We start from the raw sequence: 21585 nt of genomic DNA, 5'->3' as shown, positions 1-21585 counted from the left end.
TGAGTTCAAGATGAAGCTCAGGAACAGTTTTGCAGTGATTGTGTTTTATAAGATCTGATAAATATAAAGCCGTTGTTATCTCAAATCTGATTCCCTGCAAAATTCACCACCCCGCTTCTTTCTTTTTTTAATTTGGCCCATTTAGAGAAGTAAACCGATTATAACATATAATACTGTGTGTTAATTTCAAAGTCATAGTCAGTGGATGTTATGAGATGATATATAGTCAATACAGATTTGTTATAAATTGTTAAAAAGATGGACTGACTCATGATTTTAGAAGCTAATCTTGTGTTTATACAAATCTGATCCTGGGGTTTAAGAGGCAGCATTCCAGCCTTCTGCTAGCGGGATTTAGCTCATGCTAAAAGTAGCAGCCAGTTTAACTTGGCAACTACTGGTTATCCATTTGCATTGTAGTGTGTACATATGATTCTGACTGGCTCATAAAGCTGGGAGGCTATCTATTTAAAGGCAGGCAAATTTCCTGTATGCTTTATAGCTCAACGTTTATGTAAAAAAACAACACACAGAGTCGTAATGCATTTTTCCTTAATGAGACCTTTTAAGAGATTCCTTACAATATTAGACTACGTGTAGGACATAAATCTTACCTGGGCCCCCGTTCGACCTGTCACACCAGGAAGTCCAGGTGCTCCAGGAGGCCCCTGGAGGTGACAAAGAGAATCATCACTCATTTGAATTATTTCTTAATACTGCAAAAGGGAATACCTTCATTTATAATTTTATGCAACAGATGCCTTGGTGTATACACTTTTGACTGAATTAAAGAAGCCACATTTGAGTAGAAATAGTCCATAGTTTGCACATCGACGTGTCCAGAAAGATGTGTCAGCTAAGAGCTCTACATAGCTACAAACCCCCTCAAGAGCGCATGTTGAGATGTATATGAAATGAAATATTGACTTAGCATCTTTAAAGACGTTTTACCCTGTAAGAAAACATCAATTACAATCAGTACATATGGAATATTTCCAGTTGTGACAACGATGTGGGCATTTGGCCATGCTGAACGCCACATAGCTCACTACAGACGGAGCAGATATTCTAGACTTGAGTAATGATGTGTAATTTAACCTGTTTCCTCACCAATAAGAGTTGAATTGTAAGCTCACAGTACACACTGAACATACCCCTCATTGCAGTTTTATTCAACCCGTACAGTTGAATAAAACTGCAATGAGTATGAACAAAGATTATTTTTTAAAGTAATACAAATGTTTTTTTTTTCTAAAACTAGAAGTCATAAATGAGGGCATTAAAGAAGTGTTACAAGGTCTTCAAATGTCGTGTTTAAGTATGCAGATATGAGATATCATCTGTAAAATGCTGCATAAACTTGCACACATTTTTAGAACGGAAAATCTTAAGAATAGGAAAGCTGGGCCTAAAAATTCTGTCAACAACTTGTGTTGTTTTTCACAGATAAAATGTTGTTATCATGATGAATGATCCTAGAGTATACAAATAGAAAATATGATGTTTGTATGTGCTGCTGAAGCATACATTTCTATTCCAGTCTCTCTCTATATATATATGTGTGTGTGTGTGTGTGTGTATGTATGTATGTAAAATAAATTTGAGAAAAAAATTGCCTCGAGAGATATATATTGTATTTCTAAATCACGATTTATGGATAAAAAATAGATATGACTTACTTACATTAAATCAAATTCTTCTTAACCTTAAGCTTTATATCTAAATGTGCAAATGATGGCCCTGTGATGGATTGGCTACATGCCCAATGGCAGCCACAGGCTCCAGCCCCCACACTTAGTTGGATTAAGTGGGTATAGAAAATGGATGGTTGAACGTTTGTATGTGCAAAAACTTTATTGTCTAACTATGTTACCACTTACTTGAATACACACTTGAATCCAATAGACAAAATGTGGTATAATCAGCATCTTATTTGGATTTTGTAGTAGAATGTTTGTTTGCCAAAACTTTCTAAATGTCAAAAGTGAAAAAGTAACAACAAAAAAAACTAATCAAGAGGTCTGACCCCTAAGTGTTAGGGCTTACTTTTTGCGATACTGTGGGCTGTGTAGGACAGTTATGTTTTAGAAAAGATATAGTTTGTGTTTCCATGATTTGCTGCCAAAAAAAAAGCCTATAAAGTATCATAGCAAATATTCTAGTTGGTAGCAAGAATCTCTTTGCTGGTGAAATTCTATGAAATGCTAAAGAGCAACTTGTTTTTAATTGACACACAGGCACACAGACACACACAGAGGACAGTCGATGTTCTTTATAAAGTAGCTTGTTTGAGAGGAAGAGATAGGGCAAAGTTCACATGCAGCTCTGTGGATAGCTTTTGATAGCTTCTTTTGAAAACTGGCTCTCGGAGTAGAATGGCTTTGAAAAGGGGCCGAAATTACAATATATTTACATTCTTTTGAAAAACCTATCTCTCAATGTCACAGCGACTTCCAGATGGTTAGATAACCACTGGATTAATTTGTTTGGATTGAATTTATTTTTTTCACTCACCTCATCACCTTTATCTCCGGTAGGGCCTGGGAACCCTCGCTCTCCCTTTATTCCCTGCAGGAGAGCAGAACCAGTGACGGAAGGAAAAGCGAATGTTTTTCACCAACCATGAAAAAGCCTCAAACTGAGGGCTGATGGGTATAAACTTCAAAATGTCTTTTCCAGCACACAACTTGAAATTGCCTAGCTTGTTCCACTGTAGTGCAAGACTGTATCCATAGCAACAACGTCTGCAGAGAGCGCCTAGTGTTCATAAAAATATGAGTTGTAGGACAGCTGTTTAGGCTTCCAGCGATAAGAGAAAAGGAAATTTATGAAAAGCCTTTCTCAGTGTAAATCTATATTCCCCAGATTAGACATACACTTCAACAAACAATATCAGAGAATGAGGCTTTTCATTTTACAGATTCTTTCCCTGCACAGAGACTAAATAATTTTTTTTCTTTTGTGGCGGTTCTATTACACCAGTTTTGTAATTTATTGACTTTTTTTATGTCAGATATTGTCTCGCCTACCTTAGGGCCCTCTTTTCCAGGGTTACCCATCGGACCTCTTACACCTGGATCCCCCTGTTTATGACAGAAATAAACAATTAATATGACTGCAGCACATATGCAGCGGCATGAAAAAGTTTAGTCCCCTCTGCTTTATGGTACTGTAAAAACCTAAATATCAGTCACATTATTATTAAGGGGCAAGACACAAAGGTTTGAGCATCCTGCATGACGAGTTGTAGGTCTGGGATATTTTTTGGGCTGTCTTGCATACTCTGAGGGTTTGCATTCCAGGTAAATCTACAGATTTATTTATATCTTTTCAAAAACAGCCCAAAATTTCCTTTGCTGATATTCAATTAAAACAACCAGTGAGACCAGTGAGAGGATCTCTCTTGCAGCATCAGGCTGAAGGGCGATTGCTCTGGCTCAGGCTCTGTCTAAGTTGACAGGAGTTATTTCCTAAATGCACCAGGCGTGTTGAAATATTCATTTCCAAAGCTCTGGTGCTGAATTTTGCTCTGACGATGAGGAAACAGGTTTTCTATGGTTGAGTCATCCTTGAGGATCATTTTGGTGCAGGTGGGGGATGCACAGTAGAATCCCGTGTACCTGCACTCTTGGGTGTGCTAAATCTTTCTGCAGGTCTTTTAAGGCTGCCATCTCCTATTGCATTCATCTGAAAGAGTTCCAAAAGCCAAACCTGATCTATCACGGTTGTTGCCACAGAAATGATTTTTCCTTGTTGTCCTTTGCTACAGGAGACTAAACTATGTCTTTTGTGGAGTAGTCATGGCACAACTGTTGCATCACATTTAGCAGGCAACAAAACCAGCGTTTGAAGCTTGGGGGAGGAAGCGGTTCTAAACCAAGTTTTACTCCCACCCCAGCCACTGATGTAAAGTAACTTTACTTTTGAATATCACTTTAGGATTTGGATGAATAAACGACCACCTGAAAACACGCTGGTGTTTTCTCATAGCCATCTCATGCTGTGTATTCATTTTCATAGTGCTTACTTGCTGCTTAGAGGAAGTGACAATATTCACATTAAGCAGCCTTTCTGAGGAAAAACTGTGAACAAAATATTGTCTTTACACGATAATTGCACAAGATGTGGTGGCAAAAATCTTGCATAATGCTCTGATATGTCAGTCATTATAAAATTAGACAAAACTGAAATCCCACATCGATCTTAATGAAAGTTTCATCTTTAACCTCATGTCTTTTGGAGATCCGTCCATCCTCTGCTCACTTCACAGTAACAGCTAATTTGATTAGGGGCACGTAAACCTTCGCATGACACTCTATTCTCAGCTCAACAGACTTCAGAGTGGAGCAAAATAAAAAAGAGGCCTGAAATAGATGTACCTTTTCTCCCACCAAGCCTTCCACTCCTTGCACTCCAGGGGAGCCCTTCTCTCCCTTCTGCCCAGGCAGCCCAGGGACTCTCGTCTGGCACACACTGCAGGCATTCTGCCAGCGCAGGCGAGGCAAGAAGAGAAATCAGTGGTACAGATAAGATTTCATCAAGCTGAGTTGGCACACTGCTTTTTCACCCTTTATTATGTCATATCCCCTGGGTGGTAGACAAGACCTCAACTGACACTAAATGTTCCCTAAATGTCTCCTGAGCAGAAATAATGTGAAGCCACCAAGAGAGCCTCAAAGAGTTTCTCTCACCTAAGTGGGAGGTGAACTTTGTCAAACTCATTGACTTTGACATTTAGGTGAGAATCTTAAATATCACTGTCCCTGATTTAATCCAGATATAGGCTCTTCCAGGAAACAAGTGCGAGCTCTAAATTGGAGAGTAATGGAAGGAATAAAAATGGCAACTACTGAATCCTACTTTTCATCATCCAAGACAGGGACATTTTTATCTGTTTATCAAAATAAGAAGAGTCTACTATTATTATCATTATAAAAAGGAAACAATAAAAAAAGGGGTCAACATGCAGTTAAAATTATTAAATAAAGTGCCTATATACATTTCTGATGACAGCTGTAAACAGTAGCAGCACCTAATGGAGAAATAAGCAGACACTGAAGTAGAGGGTGACAAGAATTTATGAAACTTCTGGCATCTGGCTTTTTCTGTCTGAGATGAATCTTACTGCAGCATCACATTTATTGTCCCATTTGACATGTGTTTAGTATTAAAATAAAACAACTTTAATTAAGCTAAAAGCTGTCCTGCAGGTAGCAGCATAAGCTACGGTGACTAATCTGCTTCAATCAGACAAATAAAGTATGGCCCTTTAATTTTGTATGAATTTTGACCGACTATTCCCATTCTGAAAACGAAGGCTGGATCTGCTTTAACAAGGGCTGAAAAGATGCTTGAAAAAGATTTTGGCCTTTAAGTCCCACTTCAAGTTCTGCCTTTGTGCAGAAGATGTAAAAGGAGCGTGTGCAGCGTTTGTTCCATGTGATCACAAAGAATAAAAAAAATATAAGGAAATGATATGCAGTTTTAGAAAAATGCTTCAGAGTGAGAATATAAAAGATGCAAGCTTAAAGTGAGGGCAGTTCAGAGTAGACTTTACCAGTCTTTAATGTTCAGTGTTTATATCAAGCTTGAAAAGCAACTTTGACACGAGCATCTTTATTTTTCTGTTCACCTTCTGAACCCTCTTAGACAAGATTGCTTGTCATTTCTTGAAGTAGTCTTCAGGAATAGTTCTCCAGGCTTTTTGAAGGACATCCCAAAGCTCTTCTTTGGACGTTGGCTACCTTTTGTTCCCCTGTCTGTCAGTATGATCCCACACTGCATCAATAATGTTGAGATCCGGGCTCTGGGGAGGATTCATCCCTCCATAAGACCTGTTGTCACTGATTTTCAGTCCACTTCTTGTGTCATTTGGCACACCTCAGCCTTTTCTTCCTGTTTTCCTTCCTTAAGAATGGCTTCTTAATCATGGCCAGATCCATCTCTTAGGTCCTGTGTTAGATCTTCGCTGAGCTTACTGTTTATCTATTGCTTTTTAAAATATATTTTTCTTATTGTTCTCCATTTTTTTCCAATGGACACTAAACACTCTTTGGAAATCAACTCATTGGTGCAAAACTTTTTTTTCTGCCATCAAATATCTGCATATGTTTGCATTTGGTCTAGGTTCAACTCAAGAAACCGGAACAAATTACATGTCTTTATGACAGGCTGCGAGTAACTAAGTGCCTAAAGAAAGAATTGAAAAATGGTTCTTTGCTTAGTTGTATATTATGTGTTGACACGACACTGGTTCGTCCCTTGAGGTAGGTTCATCTTTCATGCTTGAGTGACTCATATGTCAGTGTTAAGTGGTTTTAAAACAAGGAGGACAACAAGGACAACAACTGGACTGAAAATGAGTGAACAAACTGACAAAGTACAATTTTGAAAACCTTTGGAAAGCCTTGAGAACTACAGTTATATTGTTCAAGAGCATTTCAAAATATTACAAAAAGTGTGGCTCAATGTAAGTAAATAAAAAAAAGGGGTAAATGAAGATTTTTTGCACAGAACTGTATTTGAATTTGTGTGCATCAATAGATGATTTAAACAAATGAAAAAAAAATCAAACAGAGTATTTTCTTTGCTATTTGCAAGAGGTTGAAAAGCTGGTTTTACTATAGGTTTTTGTAGCAGGTTATCTGACCACATTTTCTAAAATAGACTTTTAATAACTGCAGCGACATTAAAAATGGTGCAAAACCACACAGGACATTACAGAAATTTCTATTCGACACTATGCATGCAGGTTTCTTATGCGCAGTCACATGCACCATCCTCAGGTGACTAGAGGTTAACAATAATACCAACACCTTTTGTCACAAGAAAACTTTTTGTAAACTTTGTGTAAACATCTCTCCATAAACGAGTGTGAAAAAGTCTGTGTCGCTCTTCATGTGGTGGGAGGAGAACTGTCATGTACCACCATTTCCACAGTTTGCTCGCATAACTGCAGCAGAGTTTATCTCGGCATTAACATCACTTTACTTGCATTGCCCCAGCGATGCTTTATTTTTACTGTATATTCCATTCCATATTCCATTACTGTAAGGTTTTAGTAACAAGTTGTCACCAGGGGATGAATGAGTATCTCTGGATTTCTTGTGAAATTATTTGCTGTAAGCTTTTGGATACACGGCACTTCTCCCGGTCATCCTGATGGAGGCACTCATGATCTTTCACTGCACTACGTCTCTGAACTGATAGCGTCCATACATCAAAATAAAGTGGTTTCAAATCAACAAACACTGATCATTTTAAATATCAACTGTGACACGTCCTTTGCATGCTATTCTTTGTTAAAAGCCGTAATTATCAGGAACTACGAAGATGGAGTACCTTAAGTAATGCACCCATGTCTCCAACGATAGGCAGGGCAGTCTGTTGGAAAAAAAAAGAAAAAAAAAGAGAGAAAGTGGTTATTCCAGAGGTAATCTTTCCTGCTGCAGCAGTTTGGTGCAGCTGCATCCTGTAAATTGCTAAAAAACATCAGCAGGCACATAAGGCTTTCATATAGGGGAATGTGATTTACACCAAACATTTTCAGCAAATTTTAGTGATGTCTTTTTTCTAAAATCTGCAACGCATGGAAAAAACCTACAATAAAAATTTATTTGAAGCACAGGACCTTCATATCCTTAGAAAATTGTTGTTCGCTGGAGCTTTTAGCTCAGTAAAAGAAAGCCTTTTGCAAAACATGAAATATATGATAAATGATTGTCATGCATTTTTAATACGGATGAATATAAACATGTTTAATACGCCACATCTACAAGGCTTCCATGCAGCAATGCCCATATGGTACTCACACTACGACACTAACTATCTCAAATGTTGCTCATTTGAAACGCACAAAGAGACAAGAAAGCATGTGCTAACAACAGGGTGCTGCCAATTTGTTATGAACAGCAGCATTTTCCTGAAAGTGATGTTGGTTAGTGAACAGTAGGAGTACTTGCTAATTATCCCAAAACTGGAGTGTCACTCTAGATGTTGACATTGACTATAAGTTTATCTCTGTAGGTCTCATGGCTGATCAGTAATTCTGAACTGCAAATGAAAGAAAAGAAATGTTCTTGCTTACTGGTTCACCTGGAGGTCCAGCAGGGCCTGGTGGGCCTGGTCTACCAGGGGAACCCTTTAATTGAGACATAGAATTGCATTAGCAATACCCCCAGGCTGAAATATCATGCAGACATTAAAGGCTTTAACTTTTCCCACCCATCTCAGTTGGTGGGCATTAGCGTCCTGGATCGTTCTTGTACATTAGCAGAAGGAATCTGACATTCTTTTAGTCTCCCGGTAATTTTTAGAAGTAAATGTGCTAGAGGGAGTATAAGGGTGTAAGAATAGACTGAGCTTACTCACCTCTCTTCCTGGAAGTCCAGGAGAGCCTGATAAACCTGGTGGTCCATGAGGGCCCTGGAATACATACCCACACAAGCTTACAGGTTCTTGCTTTTTAGAATCAGCTTTTTATCATTTGTACTAGAAATAACTGCTGGGATGCTGAACTCAACATCAATTCAAATCAACTTAAAAATGTGGCCTGTATGCTGTCAATTTAAGAAATTTCCACACACCTCAATTCCTGGTTTCCCTGGTGGTCCCATGGGGCCCTATAAACACATCACACATCTTGTTAACACTATCTGCCCTCTGGCACCCGGATCCAATAAAGGAATTGTGTTAGACACCTTTTGCTCTATTGATTCTCTGTCTCCAACTATCCTGTATTTAAAAAATGAATGCAGACTCACTCACACTCAAATCTGTGTGATTCAAAGTATAGCAGTGGAGAGCACATGTGATGCAGGCGGTGTAATGTACCAGCAACTCCCAGCGATAACCACTTATTTCACCTTAGGGTGTCTGTAAAGACCACTTATCAGAATGTTCTTTTACTATCTACAACCAATACAAGAGTGTGAAGGTATTACGGTTTGACCTAAATAATGAATGACGGATGCACAAACGAATCAATACAACATCATACTCACAATGATGCTTTCCCCTGGTTCGCCCTTTTCACCATGGTCTCCTGGCAATCCTGGCACCCCCCTCTCACCCTGACACAAACACAAGGGACAGTGAATCCAGAATATGGGAGAGCTACTGCACTGAATGATCATTCAGTATTCAAACTCAAACAGAACCCTTTTCCCGACATCTTTTGAATTTAGTGGCTTTAAGGGAAAGAAAGACACCCTTTGGTGAAGGCTAGTGGCAGACAAAATTTCAAAATCTACTGCATTTGATCTCATCTGTGTGACTAAACTGCGATACAAGGTATTTGCACAAAAACATTTATAATTGGAGAGGTAATCACAAAAATGAGGGATCGTGTATACATTTACAGAGGATATTTTGGATTATTTGAAAGACACCACCTAAAGTGTACTTGTGTTTCCACACATATGTGCCAGGAGGTGCAAACTGTCACGTCTTTGGGTTTTGTTGTGTTTTTGTGTCTTGATTTTTCTGTCATGATTATGGTTTTTGTTTTCATGTTTTAGATTTATATTTAGTCAATAGCTTTTTGCCATGTTTCCCCTCAGTCACACTTGATCATCAGTTCACTCAAGTCACCTGTGCTTTCCCTCTCAGCTGCACTCCATCACCAATCAACTCCTTTCAGTATTTAGTTTCCAGGTCTCCCCTTGCACTTTGCCAGATCCTCAACGTTCTATGCAACAGCGATTCCCCGTCATTGGTCTCGCGTCAGATTTGTTCATTGCCATAGTTTAATTATAGTTTTGTTTTGTTAGTTTTTCATAATCAGTTTAATCTGTTCTGGCTCAGCTGCACCTTGTGTTAATTTTGTTTAAATAAATCAAATTTTTCTTTACAATATCTGCAACCGGGTCCTATCTTCACGCCAAGCCACACCCCAGCTAAACAACCATTGTGACACACACTCCTGTAAAAGTATATCCAAATCATTTTAAAAAGCAAACCTTCAAGTCACACCTAACGCATAAAATCTGAATCAAGGACTCCAGTTTTTATAGCCAGTGATTTGAACTTTTTTGCAGCGTAGCAAGTGGAAATTATTTTATTCAAACTTCTGACACCTAAAGCTTAGCGTTCCCTCTGCTATTAAAGTGTTTGGTGTCACTATACGAAGCTCTCTGAGGCTTTGAAATAAAACATCTATGAGTCTGGCACTTTGAAATTGTCTGAGATGAATTTTTAAATGGTGTACAATTCAAATGTCTCCTGGTTTATTCCAGGTCTCCATGTTTTCAAGAACACCAATATTTTATTTCAGGATCTGCTGGTAACTACAGCAGCTTTTGCATCAAAGTGTGCACGACTGCAATCAGAGAGATGTCAGGATCAGACCTTTGCTGTCTAAATGGAACAAATGGAAAAAAAACAAACTAACATTTGACAGTCAATACAAAGGACAAGTTCATTTTTGGACAAATTAATCAAAGACTGTGTTTATGGCTGCACTGACAGTAGACATGTTTGGTGTGGTTTCCCATGGAAACAGCTATGCGAATACAGGCAGCAGCTAGTGTCTCAGTCGCTTTTTGCTAAAATCTCTTTTTCACATGAAACTTCTGTTTTACTATCACAGCTGAACAAACAGACCTAAGAACTGTTTTACCAACACTCCTTAAGCATCTCAGCATCCCAATGAAAGGAGGAAATTTCCCGAACATTCCAGGCACTTTTAATGCTTCCAGGCTTTGAATAAATGTCCGTTGGACCACATTTTTTGCTTCGTCAAAAAACCTACTCTTAACTAAAAAAAAGCTGTCCTTTCTGTTCAAATTATTGTTGTCGTTGGTCATAGGCAGATGATGGGAGGACTCCATCTTGTAACTTTGAACCTCATACCAACTGTGAAGCATGGTGGTGGTGCCTAAGGGACTGGGCAGCTTGCAGGCGTTGATCTAACTTCACATTCTGCCATATGAAAAGGTGTTTGAGCACTGTGAAGCCATCTGTTTGAAAGTTGACCTTTTAACAAGGTAATGATCCTCAGCTTACTCATAAAATCTGCTCATGGATGCCTCAGAGGGACTAAACTGAGGATGATGGTATGGCCTATGGAAAAAAAAAAAAAAAAAAAGGATGCAAGGAATAAAAATCTCTGCTATCCAACGTCAGAGACGATTATTTGTGCTAAAATAATAGATCCTTGCTTCCTGTGCTCACTTATTCCTCTGAAAAATACACTCAGTACAAAACACTAAATAAGCTAAGTTTGTCTAAGTGTAACATCCTTATCTGTAGGCACAGTTTTCAAGCAGAATAAAATATACTTATGTAGATTCAAGCACACACAACAAAAATCTGCCATTTTCTTGGGATGCACCTTTTTTTCTGCAGATGACATCAGGTATATGAAAAAAGAGTAAAATGTCAGGAAAATGCTGAAAGCAAGTTAATTAAACTCTTGAAATATATGCTGTTTGTAACATATTTCAGTAACTGCTTGTGTTTCATGCATGATTGTTACTATTATTCAGGAAACTTGATGAGTAACCAGCCAATACAGATTAGGTCATCAAACTCTGCTATTACTGTTCTATATCAATACAATTCATTGTAAAAAGTGAAAAATAGAAATTGACTTGTTTATGGGAGGAACTGTCATACATTGCTAAAAGCTTCTCAACTTTCAAAAGTCAACTATTGTAGCTTATGCTCACCAACAAACCCTATCATTTAAATTCATATTAGCTAAATGATTATAAATCATTTCATCTAAATCAAGTGATATACAGCAAATATGATAATTAGGTTATTGATTTTACTAATATCCTTTCAATTTTCCTAATTGATCAGATCTGCTTCTCTTTTCATTTTCCCTTTTCAGACACAAATCACATTTCCTAAACATCATCTAATTTAAATCAGCAAGAGCGAATCAATTCTGAATATAAAATAAACATATGAAGCACTTTTCTTTCTTTTACAAGCTGACAGTTTCCCAAGGTCCCAATGAAATATCACGACATTTTGGGGATACAGTGACCCACTCAACCCCACTCTGCCCCTCTTCTTCTCAGAAACTGAGATCTGCTGAACTTAATAACCCTTTGAACATGTTATGACATTATGAGAGTGTGAGAGAGAGCATACTGTAGCTTGCCTAAAGAGCTCAGACCACACACCAGCTACAATATGATAAAAATAATGAACTAGCAATTTCATTCTCAAATACTTGCATGTCCCTTATCTGCAGTTAAGCCATGGACAGCTGATAGGCTCTCGATCCCTCTTGGAGATATAATCTTATCATGAGTCATGTGTTGAACTGGCCCAGGCAGTTAAAACAAGCACCGCAATAACCACTGAAAACGTCATAATTCCTCTGTCAGGAATATCGACTCTATAAAGTTTAGGCTTCACTGTTGTGTATTGGTAGAGCATTATGATTACATCATTTATTTCTTGTGTTCAGTAAACTATATAACTAATGATGAGATTTGGAGTTCATATCAAAGCAAAAAACAAGAGCAAAAGTTCCAGCTTCAGTGGAGTCTAGGCGATGTAGAGGGAGGAGACTTGGAAAAAGTGACTTAACTTTATCTTGGAAATCTGTACGACTCACTGAATTATACATTTTCAGTTGTAGGGGGCCAAAAACAAATCAGATGCATTTCTTTTTTGAAATTTTCTAGTTGGCAGGGACTTCAGACTCTTGAATATTTGTTCTGAAGCACAGAGAAGAACTCTCTTTTCATAATATGTCCTCATTTAGTGCTGATGAAGGGGTTTAATCTTGTTTGAGCTCATGAAACAGGACTGTCTGATAACAAAAAGATGGTTACGTTTCACCCCCCACAGTGGTTCCTACCTTCGGCCCACGTGACCCTCGAGTTAGGGACAATCCATCACCCTACAGAACAACAGACAGAAAACAGAATAGGAAGTCAAGGCACATTCATAAGCGATCCTTATTGACAACTTAGGTACAGCTCCCCGCATTAAAAGTTTCTTGTGCTGTAATTAAAACATGACTCTGGAAACTGTACAAGCTCTACAAACCACAGAATAAACAGTCTGAACACAGTGATGCATTATGAGTACATGTTCAGCGTCGTTTTATTAGCTTCAGTATGAAGAGGCACAGCGATAATACCATACAACACAGAATAAAACCTTGATTGGAGCTGAGTTCAGTGTAAGCATTATTTACTGTGCCATCCAGATGAAACATTGATTTCTGTAGTCAGCATATATTAGTGTTACAAGTCCTTCATTGCACAATGTAAATTAGCTGTGCTGAAGTTGGATTTTCACCAACACAGCAATTCTGCAGTATTGGGGGAGGAAACGAACAAGATCACTCAAATATAAAACAGAAAAGTCAGAGACGTACAAAACTTTCTCAGTCCAGTGACTGCATTTTGTCGACTTTGTTTTTTTTTAACAGCAAAAATGGGAAAAAAAATCTCTTCACCTGTCAATAGCTGAGAGAAGTGATTGATCGCAAAACAATGAAAACTATTTTGCAAAAAAAAAGATACATTAGCCTTCTTTTCATTGTCCTTTTCCCCTAAATGTTGTAAATCACTTCTCTTACAGTGACGAGGGGCAGACGAGAATACGTCCTTTGTAAAACAGATGGATGTCGACATCAGATAAAAGCTATTTCACTTTGTCAAGTTTTTAACTTAAGATACACAAGGCTGTTGGAATGCTGTCAACACACTATATATTACCATATTTTCTATTCCTTCTCCAATGTTAACAGTGGTGGAAAATGTTAAAGAGGGTTAAATATTTCTGCAGTCTTTCCCTTGTTACTCTGCTCATGTTGTTGCTTGCTTGATTGGTGGGTCTGCTGTTACTGTTAATCTTCAGTTCTGTGTTTCCACACATAAACAAACATAGCTGTTAAGAGAGCATTGCCTGTGATTGAGGAGCACAAGTGCTGTCGAGCAGGACTTGGGCACTTCTGCATGCGAGCCATATCCATAAAAGAAAGTGCTTCAACAGCTATAAGCACCAAAATGGGAGGATAGGTGATTACCCAGGCTGGAGTTACCGAGGGATGGATTGCTTAATGACACTGCATCTCTCTAATGTGATGCAGTGGTTTAGTAGCCAAAGGGCATGCTGGGACAAATCCTGGTGGGCTGTTGGAGCTGTGGGCAGGTGATAGTTTAGACTGGCCCTCTGCTGGCTGCATGCTGTTTTCATGCTCTGGTCAGCTACTGGGCTCAATTTCCACTGTACATATCTCCTAGTGGTTTAATCTACAGGTGAATTTCTTACACTGTTCATGTCACTCAATCTAGGCAGCTGGAGGAGCTAGTTTATCCAGCAATTATGTTTGGAGACAATCCTGTTACTGAACGCTACCCTCTTCTACATTTGTGTGCTGTGGCAGACCCACCATATATCCACCACCGGGTTCTCCAGGCTCACCCTTTGGACCAGCGGGTCCCTGTGGCCCAATCAGTCCACCAGAGTCACCCTACAGGCAAGAAGACAGACAGTGTTAAAATGCTTTCAGACAAAGTGTTAAATGGGCTCTGCCATCTCTAAAATGCAAAGAAGGTGCTGTGCATGCACGCCAAGATGCATAAGAATGAGTCTGGGGGAAAAAGCAGGGGCAGACGTAATTTTGATAAATGCACACAGTATGCAGACATAATGGAAGCTCAGCTCAATTTTGTAGATGTTTTACAGCGTTATGCTGCTATTTATTATCCTCTCGTGTCTTATTTCAGCTATCCTTTCATATTTTTGTCTCACATTGTCATTTTGAATCGAATCTGGTCGCTTTGATCTCAGTTTGGTCACTATAGGTTTCATAACTGGTCATTTTGTATGGCTTATGATCTCATTATTTGGCTCTAAGTTAGAAATCACAACGCAAAAACAAAACACAACATTAGACATTACAACAGCATTTTTTAGAAAACAGCTAAGCAGAGAAGACAGCAACATTTCACCAGTCACAACTCGAAAGTTTATTCTTTTTTTTAAGATTTATTGTGTTTTGAGGTTTTGTCGTGCAGTCTGCTTCACTGTTGTGTTTTTTTTAAATGTCGCTGTGTTTTCTATTATGTTGTTGTGTTGTTGTCTCATTTTCTGTTTTGCACCAGCGGGCCATTGCATGTCATAGTTCTCCTCTCGTCTCGTTTTGGTTGTTCTGTGCATCTCTTTGTTGCCACAGTGTAACCTTTTTTTCATGTTGTGCCTGTACCTTGGGTTTATATCATACTTCACAGCAAATAATCTTCCAAAACTTACAGACATGTTGGCAAGATAAAAATTCCATTTACCCAACATTCTTGGTTATGACAAAGACCTGCAAAAGCTGACAACATACCCGTCCACCTAAGCTGTATCTCGTCTTTACAGCATCGAATATAAGAAGCAAACTAAGAACAATGCATATGTTCCCCGTCCATGTGTGGTTCTCTCCGGATACTCCGGTGTCCTTCACAGTCTGAAAACAGCTTGTTTCATTGATTGGCGATTCTAAATTGAGTGAATGTGCATTGTTGTTTGCGTTTGTGTTTTTTTGGCAGCTGGGATAGGCTCTAAAAAGCCTATCCAAAATATGAATGACCTATAATCATCCACTAATATGATGAGTGGAAATCATAAATTCTTACTTACATTACCAGGCGTTTAACTGAGATTATGATACCTTGCCACAGATTTACAGGGTTTATGTTGTGGCATGAAATAGATTGGTCGACAACATAATGTCCTATGAGTAGTTTGGCACATAAAGCCTTGTAAAATAGCAACGCCTCATTTTAATCCTTTAGTTTCTGGAAGGCACTTTGGTCGACTTTCGAGCTCCTTTCCTATTACTCGTCTGTATCTCTTTTAAAAAGACTGCCAGGCGCTACAGCTGCAAAACGTTTTCATATTTTCATAGTTTTCAAGTTTCAGCCCAGATTTGTATTTGGTGCAAAAGTTGCTCGTCTGTTGCCATGTATTCAGAGTGTACCACGTGAATATGCATCGAGTACTGCGTCTTGGATTAGAGTTAAGATCAGTATAACAAGAAAGACAGAGGAGGATTATAAATTGAATACTGGAAGCTTAAGCATTTATGTGATTGAGGGAGGCTTTAGCCATTTGGGTTTTCCTCACTACTCCAGTGGGTGGAAAGACTTGAGTACAGCTTTAGAGGGGTAACAAAACCAATCACAAATGTGTATTTCAAAAGCACCCTTCACCACTTTTCTGCTGTGCTCTTTTCTACTGCTCTCAGTACAGTATTCGGAAAGCTTTTGCAGGAGGAAAATTCCGCACAAATAACAGAGTTGTCAGAGGCATCAAAGATGAAAACACAAAGTTAAAGCGTGATTAAGGATGGCGTCTGTGGTGAGTAATCTTCACAAGTTGTCTAGCATGTTCAACCTGTGATAAAACATCCTAGGTTCATATTTGTCTTTGAGGTGAGAGCTTGATTTGAAGTTTACCTACCTTTTCTCCTTTCAGGCCATCTCTCCCGGGCACCCCTGGTGAGCCCTGTAAATAGTGGTGAAAAGAGACACATCTATCACCAGGCCTTCATCTCCTCGAACACATTAATCTCCTCCTCCTCACTGCTTCAGCGGGCCGCTGTGCTCCAACAAAACTTCCCTTAGCCAGGATTTATGAAATGCCTCTTTTCCCTCCCTGCTTTTGAATAAAGACAGATGCTCATTACTGAAACAGGTGCAGAGAACAGATTGGGCTGCAGCCTCCGTTCCTGGCATAAACCGCTTAGATTTGCCTCTTTCCACTAATTAATTCTTAAATTTGATTACTGATCGTCTGTGTAAAAATTCGGGACTTTTTTTTTCTTGACTTATTCTATGTCTCTCCCTATTGAGGCTTTTTGGTTTAATCCTCTCTTTCACTGTGGTGAACTGAGTGAAGAGAGTAGAAGATAAACTATGATGACAGATAAGGCGGTCAGGGAAAGAAAGGCTTGACAGGAAGTGCTGGCGTTTAATGCCAGCGTACTTACTGGCTCGCCTGGGAGTCCTGGGAGTCCAATGGGTCCAAACTCGCCTTGCTTTCCCTGGTAAAATACATTAAAAAAACTAAATCAATGCTTTGGGCTAATTTCTTCCTTCGTTTGTTTGTTTTCTTCCATATGTTAAATGATACCATGATACATATCTAAAACAATTGTAACATAAATGATCACAATAAAAAAAATACACTAAGTACACAAGACAAATAAAATGACTCACCTCTGGTCCTTGATCTCCCTTTAGTCCTGGTGGCCCCATGCTTCCCTGTTACATCATGGCAAAGGGTGCATAAGGGATGAGGGAGGGAGAAAACAAAAGAAGAGAAAAACTTAATGAGACTTGTGTTTGTTGTCAATGCTGAGAGAATGACTTAGCAAATAGGTTCATTCTTTCTGAATTCAATACGTTAGAATCTTTATGCACTTAAACAACGTTTTCAATGGCAAAAAAAGGTTAGTTCCAGCTGAAGATGAAATACATGCTGGGATTGTCAATAGAAATTAGCTCACCCAGCTCAGAGACATGGCTCAAAGTGGGGCCATTGTCAAGTTCAGAACTTACAAAATGTTAAAAGTAGAATCTTCCGTACAACAAAAATGACTTTGATCAGCAATCTATAAACTCTAAACAGCCACAACCTGATGTTCAGACTACAAAGCGTGTTCCTTTGCGAGCAAAAAGTGACTTTGGAAACTTTTGGAAGCGGATATTGATGTTCAAGTTTCAGTGCAATGGCCCATTCTTCGATGAGTTACCTTGAAACCGATCGGTCCTTGAGCTCCTCTCTCACCCTGCAGAAAATAAAGGAAGTAAGAGTGGATCTATTGTCAAGATGAGCATAGGGAGAAAAAAATAGTCAAGTAAGCCATTTCTCTTGCAGACTATTGTAAGGTTTTAAAAAAAAAGAAAATCCCCAAGGACCCCAATGAAGTTAGCCTTCAAGCTATGTGATGGTTAAGCACACAAGAGCATTTCCTCTGCAGGGTTAATTTAAAAGAAAATACTATAAACTATGTTATACTACTATAAAAGAACTTACCTCTAGGACATGTTTTGCTCCCATTTCACAACACCTATTCTTAATGTTCATAAGCTGAATGTTTAGTTTGGATGCCTATCATAACCCAGGAAATCGTCCCCTATTTGCAGTGCACATTGCAATATTTGGACCTTGTGTTTTCTTCAAGCACCATACTTCTGCACCATCTATCATAGATATATATCCATACAGTGACAAAGAAAACATTTTGGAGGATAGTGAACCTTTCACTAGCCGACAGTTTAGAAATGTAAAAGTCATTGAATAAATACACAAGTCTGTACACTGGCCTTCACTACACTTTCACTTTGCTTGGTGTCTCTCACTTAGTCTTCTTTAGCAGGTGGAATGTATCCTCAGTTACACTGGGACTTAGCCATGATTTGCTTTGTTTATATAGTATATTTGGGATTGTTGCTTGCTGCATTTTGGACTCGGTTGATCATTTTGTTTTATTTCAGAATGTTCCCTGTTAGTTAATCACCCTTCCCAGTTTCTTTGTTTCCCTTCCAGTTCATCTGAGTTCTCTTTAAATTCTGGGCGTCAAGCTATTTATTCCTTTGGGTTCAGACGTTTTTTTGTGCTTAATATTTGCCAGACTGTGTTCTTTGTTTTTCACCTACTCTGTGCCTTTCCTGTTTTGCACTTAGTTGTCTGAACTCTTTGAACTTACTCAGTGTCCTTTTGCATGCACTTGTCAGTCCTGGTTGTCATGCTGACTGCCTTTGAGAGTTTTGACTGCTGACAAGAATGAAGTTTTGGATTACATCTGTCTACGGTGTCCTGCATTCAGGTCCAGTTTTCAAAGTGAAACTGTGATCCCTGCTGGATAATGAAACGCCATCCAGTCTTGTTTTATGCATGTTGCTGAATCTGAGCACCAAACATTCTCCTGTATGCCTCTGCATTCATTTTGCTGCATCAGAAACAGCACATTAAGGCAGAACACACTTGGTCATAAGCTGTTTTTTTTCTTCTTGTACACTTTCCTTCTTCCATCACTTTAATTGAAGTTTTGCTTCATCAATCTGCACAACTTTGCTGTAACACTTGACTGGATTGTTTTTGTGCTTGTGTGTGAATTGCACTCCGGGCTTTCCGATTTTTTTCCGTAGGCTTTGCATATAGCGGTGAATGTTCTTATTCTCTGGTCCTAAGTTCTTGTCTTAATTACATACAAGCAGACATGTACAACTACACTTTTCTAAGCATTTTTAACTTGTTGTGCAGTCATCACCAGTGTGTCTGCCACTTTCTAGTTTATTGTGTATTACCTTTTATCTTGGATTGATTTCTTTTCATTTCAACATCATTATGATCTTCGCTAGCATGATCACCTCTTCTCGATGGCAGCTCTTGACTCTCGAGTCTCAATCAACACTGAGCCACTTGTGTGCTCATTTGTGCTTAAACTAACTCTGAAAAGCACGCATCTGCCCGAGTAACATTCAGAAGCCAATACAATCTCAAACAAAGCCCTCTCAATGCCGACATAAACCTACTCCAATTGAAGCTCAGCCCTAGCAGTTTCATACAGTTTACTTATAATTGTGTTCACACACAAAAGAGTCACTGTCTAAATATTTATGGCATGGACTGTATGTGGATGCTTGTTTTGTCTGGTCAGTAGCTGAATGAGAGGCTTTTGTAATCTGCTGGCCTGAAGTTTTTGCATCCGTACTTCTGAGTTCCAAACAATAATGGCGAGCCACTTTATTCCATGCCTCACTTTGTGCTTCTCTACAGAGCGCTACGATGAAACAAAACTCTCCTTCTGAAAAGCAGGTGATCAACTGTTTTTTTCTTCCAAAATCATATGTCAGCGCTGCTTTTGTTGATGTTATATAAGAAATGGGAAACATCATTCACACTGTGGCGTTGGAAGCAGTGTGTGGATACTAAAACTGAGACACACTTAAATTGTCTTTTATTAAGCGATAACAAGGAGAAATAGTTACCTCGTCTCCTTTCTCACCCTTTTGGGCTCGCTCTTTCATTCCATCCTTAAAAACAAGAGAAAACAGAAAATGGAACGACTGAAAATAAGACACCAAACATAAACATTTAACGTGTTATGATATAAACAGCTGCTTACAGTTTCAGAGAGCTGTCTTAATCCATGAGCAGTCATCACCTAGATGTAATGAAAGAGACACAATGTTGTACAAACATCCTCCACTGATTACTTAAATACGTAAATATAAAGAAGGTGTAAATAAACTGAGCATATTCAAGATTCACAAATCCATAGGGGCCCAGCACGAGCATGAGTCTCTGAGCCAAGGTTTGATCAGAAAAGATCATATCTGTACTTGCAGAGATGGTTTTCATTTCTCTTTCTTTCTTTTTTTTTAAACATTTCTAAAAATTAAGTGATGTTGCAAGAATATGAGCAAAAAAAGAAAAGGAAATAAAGGGCAAAGACCACTTGATGCACCAAACTAAAGTTGTGATTCCAAGTGTTTGTATGAGTTATATTGTTTGTTGGGTCTATCTCTGTACAAGGCACAGTTTCCAGATATATCACCGGCATTAAGATATATAAAGGTGAATCACAGAACAATCTGCTAGCACTTGAGCTAATAAAGCTGAAAAAGTGTTTTTTAGTGGCCAAGCAGCTGCCGTAGTGACTGACTAAACATGTGTTCAGCATTCCAGATGTTCGATGGTTTTTGCCACATTAACACTTCACACCTAAAGAACAAAGGCCACAATCATCTTTTTGAATTGCTAATACTCTACACACTACAGGGTGCAGGGACCGATGATACGAGTGATTGTTTCAGGTGGATTGCTCACAATCCAGTGGTGACACTGGAGACATTTTAATAGTGGGCTGCACAGACAACTCGGCAGATAAAGATATAATTTAGATATGAAATACAAAGTCAAATATTGGCAATAAAGTTGACCCAAGGTTTAAAAGTGAATCTAAGGTTTTGGCTCAGTGTATCAGACTAGATTTGAATATCCTAAGAGCCTTTGTGTTGTTTTTACCATGTAAATTATTCCTGTAAAGCGGTTTTAACTTGATCAGACTTGGAGTAAAGAAACAAGCCTGGGATTTGAAGCCATTTCTTTTGCTGCTTCCATGGAATCCACATTTTAGCCCAGTCTTACTAGAAATCTTTAATTAAGAACATTTTTACACATGCCCAATACTAGTAGTTTCACAGTCCAAGTAATAATAAAAAATAAAAAAAAAACTATGAAATTACATTGTTTTGTGTTTAACAGTGTGACCTTAAGAAACCAGTGACCCTCCCCTGTTCTCCCTGTTAAGAGTGGCAACTGCCAACATCATAGTGTTGTAAGCTTTAACATCATCACGTCACAAGAGTGGAAACGTTATCAGTAGAGCAACAGGTGCTGTATCGCAGTAGAGAAATAAAAAGAAAAATGTAGCTGTTGTACAGGAAAACATTTTAATTCACCATTAACCATTGTAAGTATTTTATGATCTATCATAAGACTGCATTGTAAACTTTGGAAGGAAATGGCTCCTGAGAGCATTCTGTGGAAGGCCTTTGGTTACATGATGTCACTGTGCCGCAATTTAGTTTACTTGTAGTATTTTATTGTTTA

General features: G+C 38.6%; 1 protein-coding gene across 1 annotated transcript in view; it reads right to left on the bottom strand.

Annotated features, from left to right (window-relative positions):
• LOC140313157 (uncharacterized) overlaps positions 1-21585 on the bottom strand; it is a 104152-nt gene that overhangs the window by 21027 nt on the left and 61540 nt on the right. The window contains exons 23-39 of the mRNA XM_072391151.1: positions 20096-20134; positions 19959-20003; positions 17717-17752; positions 17181-17225; positions 16952-17005; positions 16423-16467; positions 14366-14446; positions 12821-12862; positions 9003-9071; positions 8586-8621; positions 8371-8424; positions 8087-8140; positions 7342-7383; positions 4380-4484; positions 3030-3083; positions 2515-2568; positions 615-668 (exon numbers count right to left, since the gene is read on the bottom strand). Of these exons, the coding sequence (XP_072247252.1) occupies positions 615-668; positions 2515-2568; positions 3030-3083; positions 4380-4484; positions 7342-7383; positions 8087-8140; positions 8371-8424; positions 8586-8621; positions 9003-9071; positions 12821-12862; positions 14366-14446; positions 16423-16467; positions 16952-17005; positions 17181-17225; positions 17717-17752; positions 19959-20003; positions 20096-20134 (909 nt within the window). The remainder of the gene's footprint in view (positions 1-614; positions 669-2514; positions 2569-3029; positions 3084-4379; positions 4485-7341; positions 7384-8086; positions 8141-8370; positions 8425-8585; positions 8622-9002; positions 9072-12820; positions 12863-14365; positions 14447-16422; positions 16468-16951; positions 17006-17180; positions 17226-17716; positions 17753-19958; positions 20004-20095; positions 20135-21585) is intronic.

This window comes from Leuresthes tenuis, unplaced genomic scaffold (assembly GCF_036924035.1).
Source record: "Leuresthes tenuis unplaced genomic scaffold, fLeuTen1.0.hap1 SCAF_8, whole genome shotgun sequence".
NCBI classification, from domain to species: domain Eukaryota; kingdom Metazoa; phylum Chordata; class Actinopteri; order Atheriniformes; family Atherinopsidae; genus Leuresthes; species Leuresthes tenuis.
The sequence above is the reverse complement of the archived record's forward strand: the minus strand, read 5'-3'. Positions and strand labels throughout refer to the sequence as shown.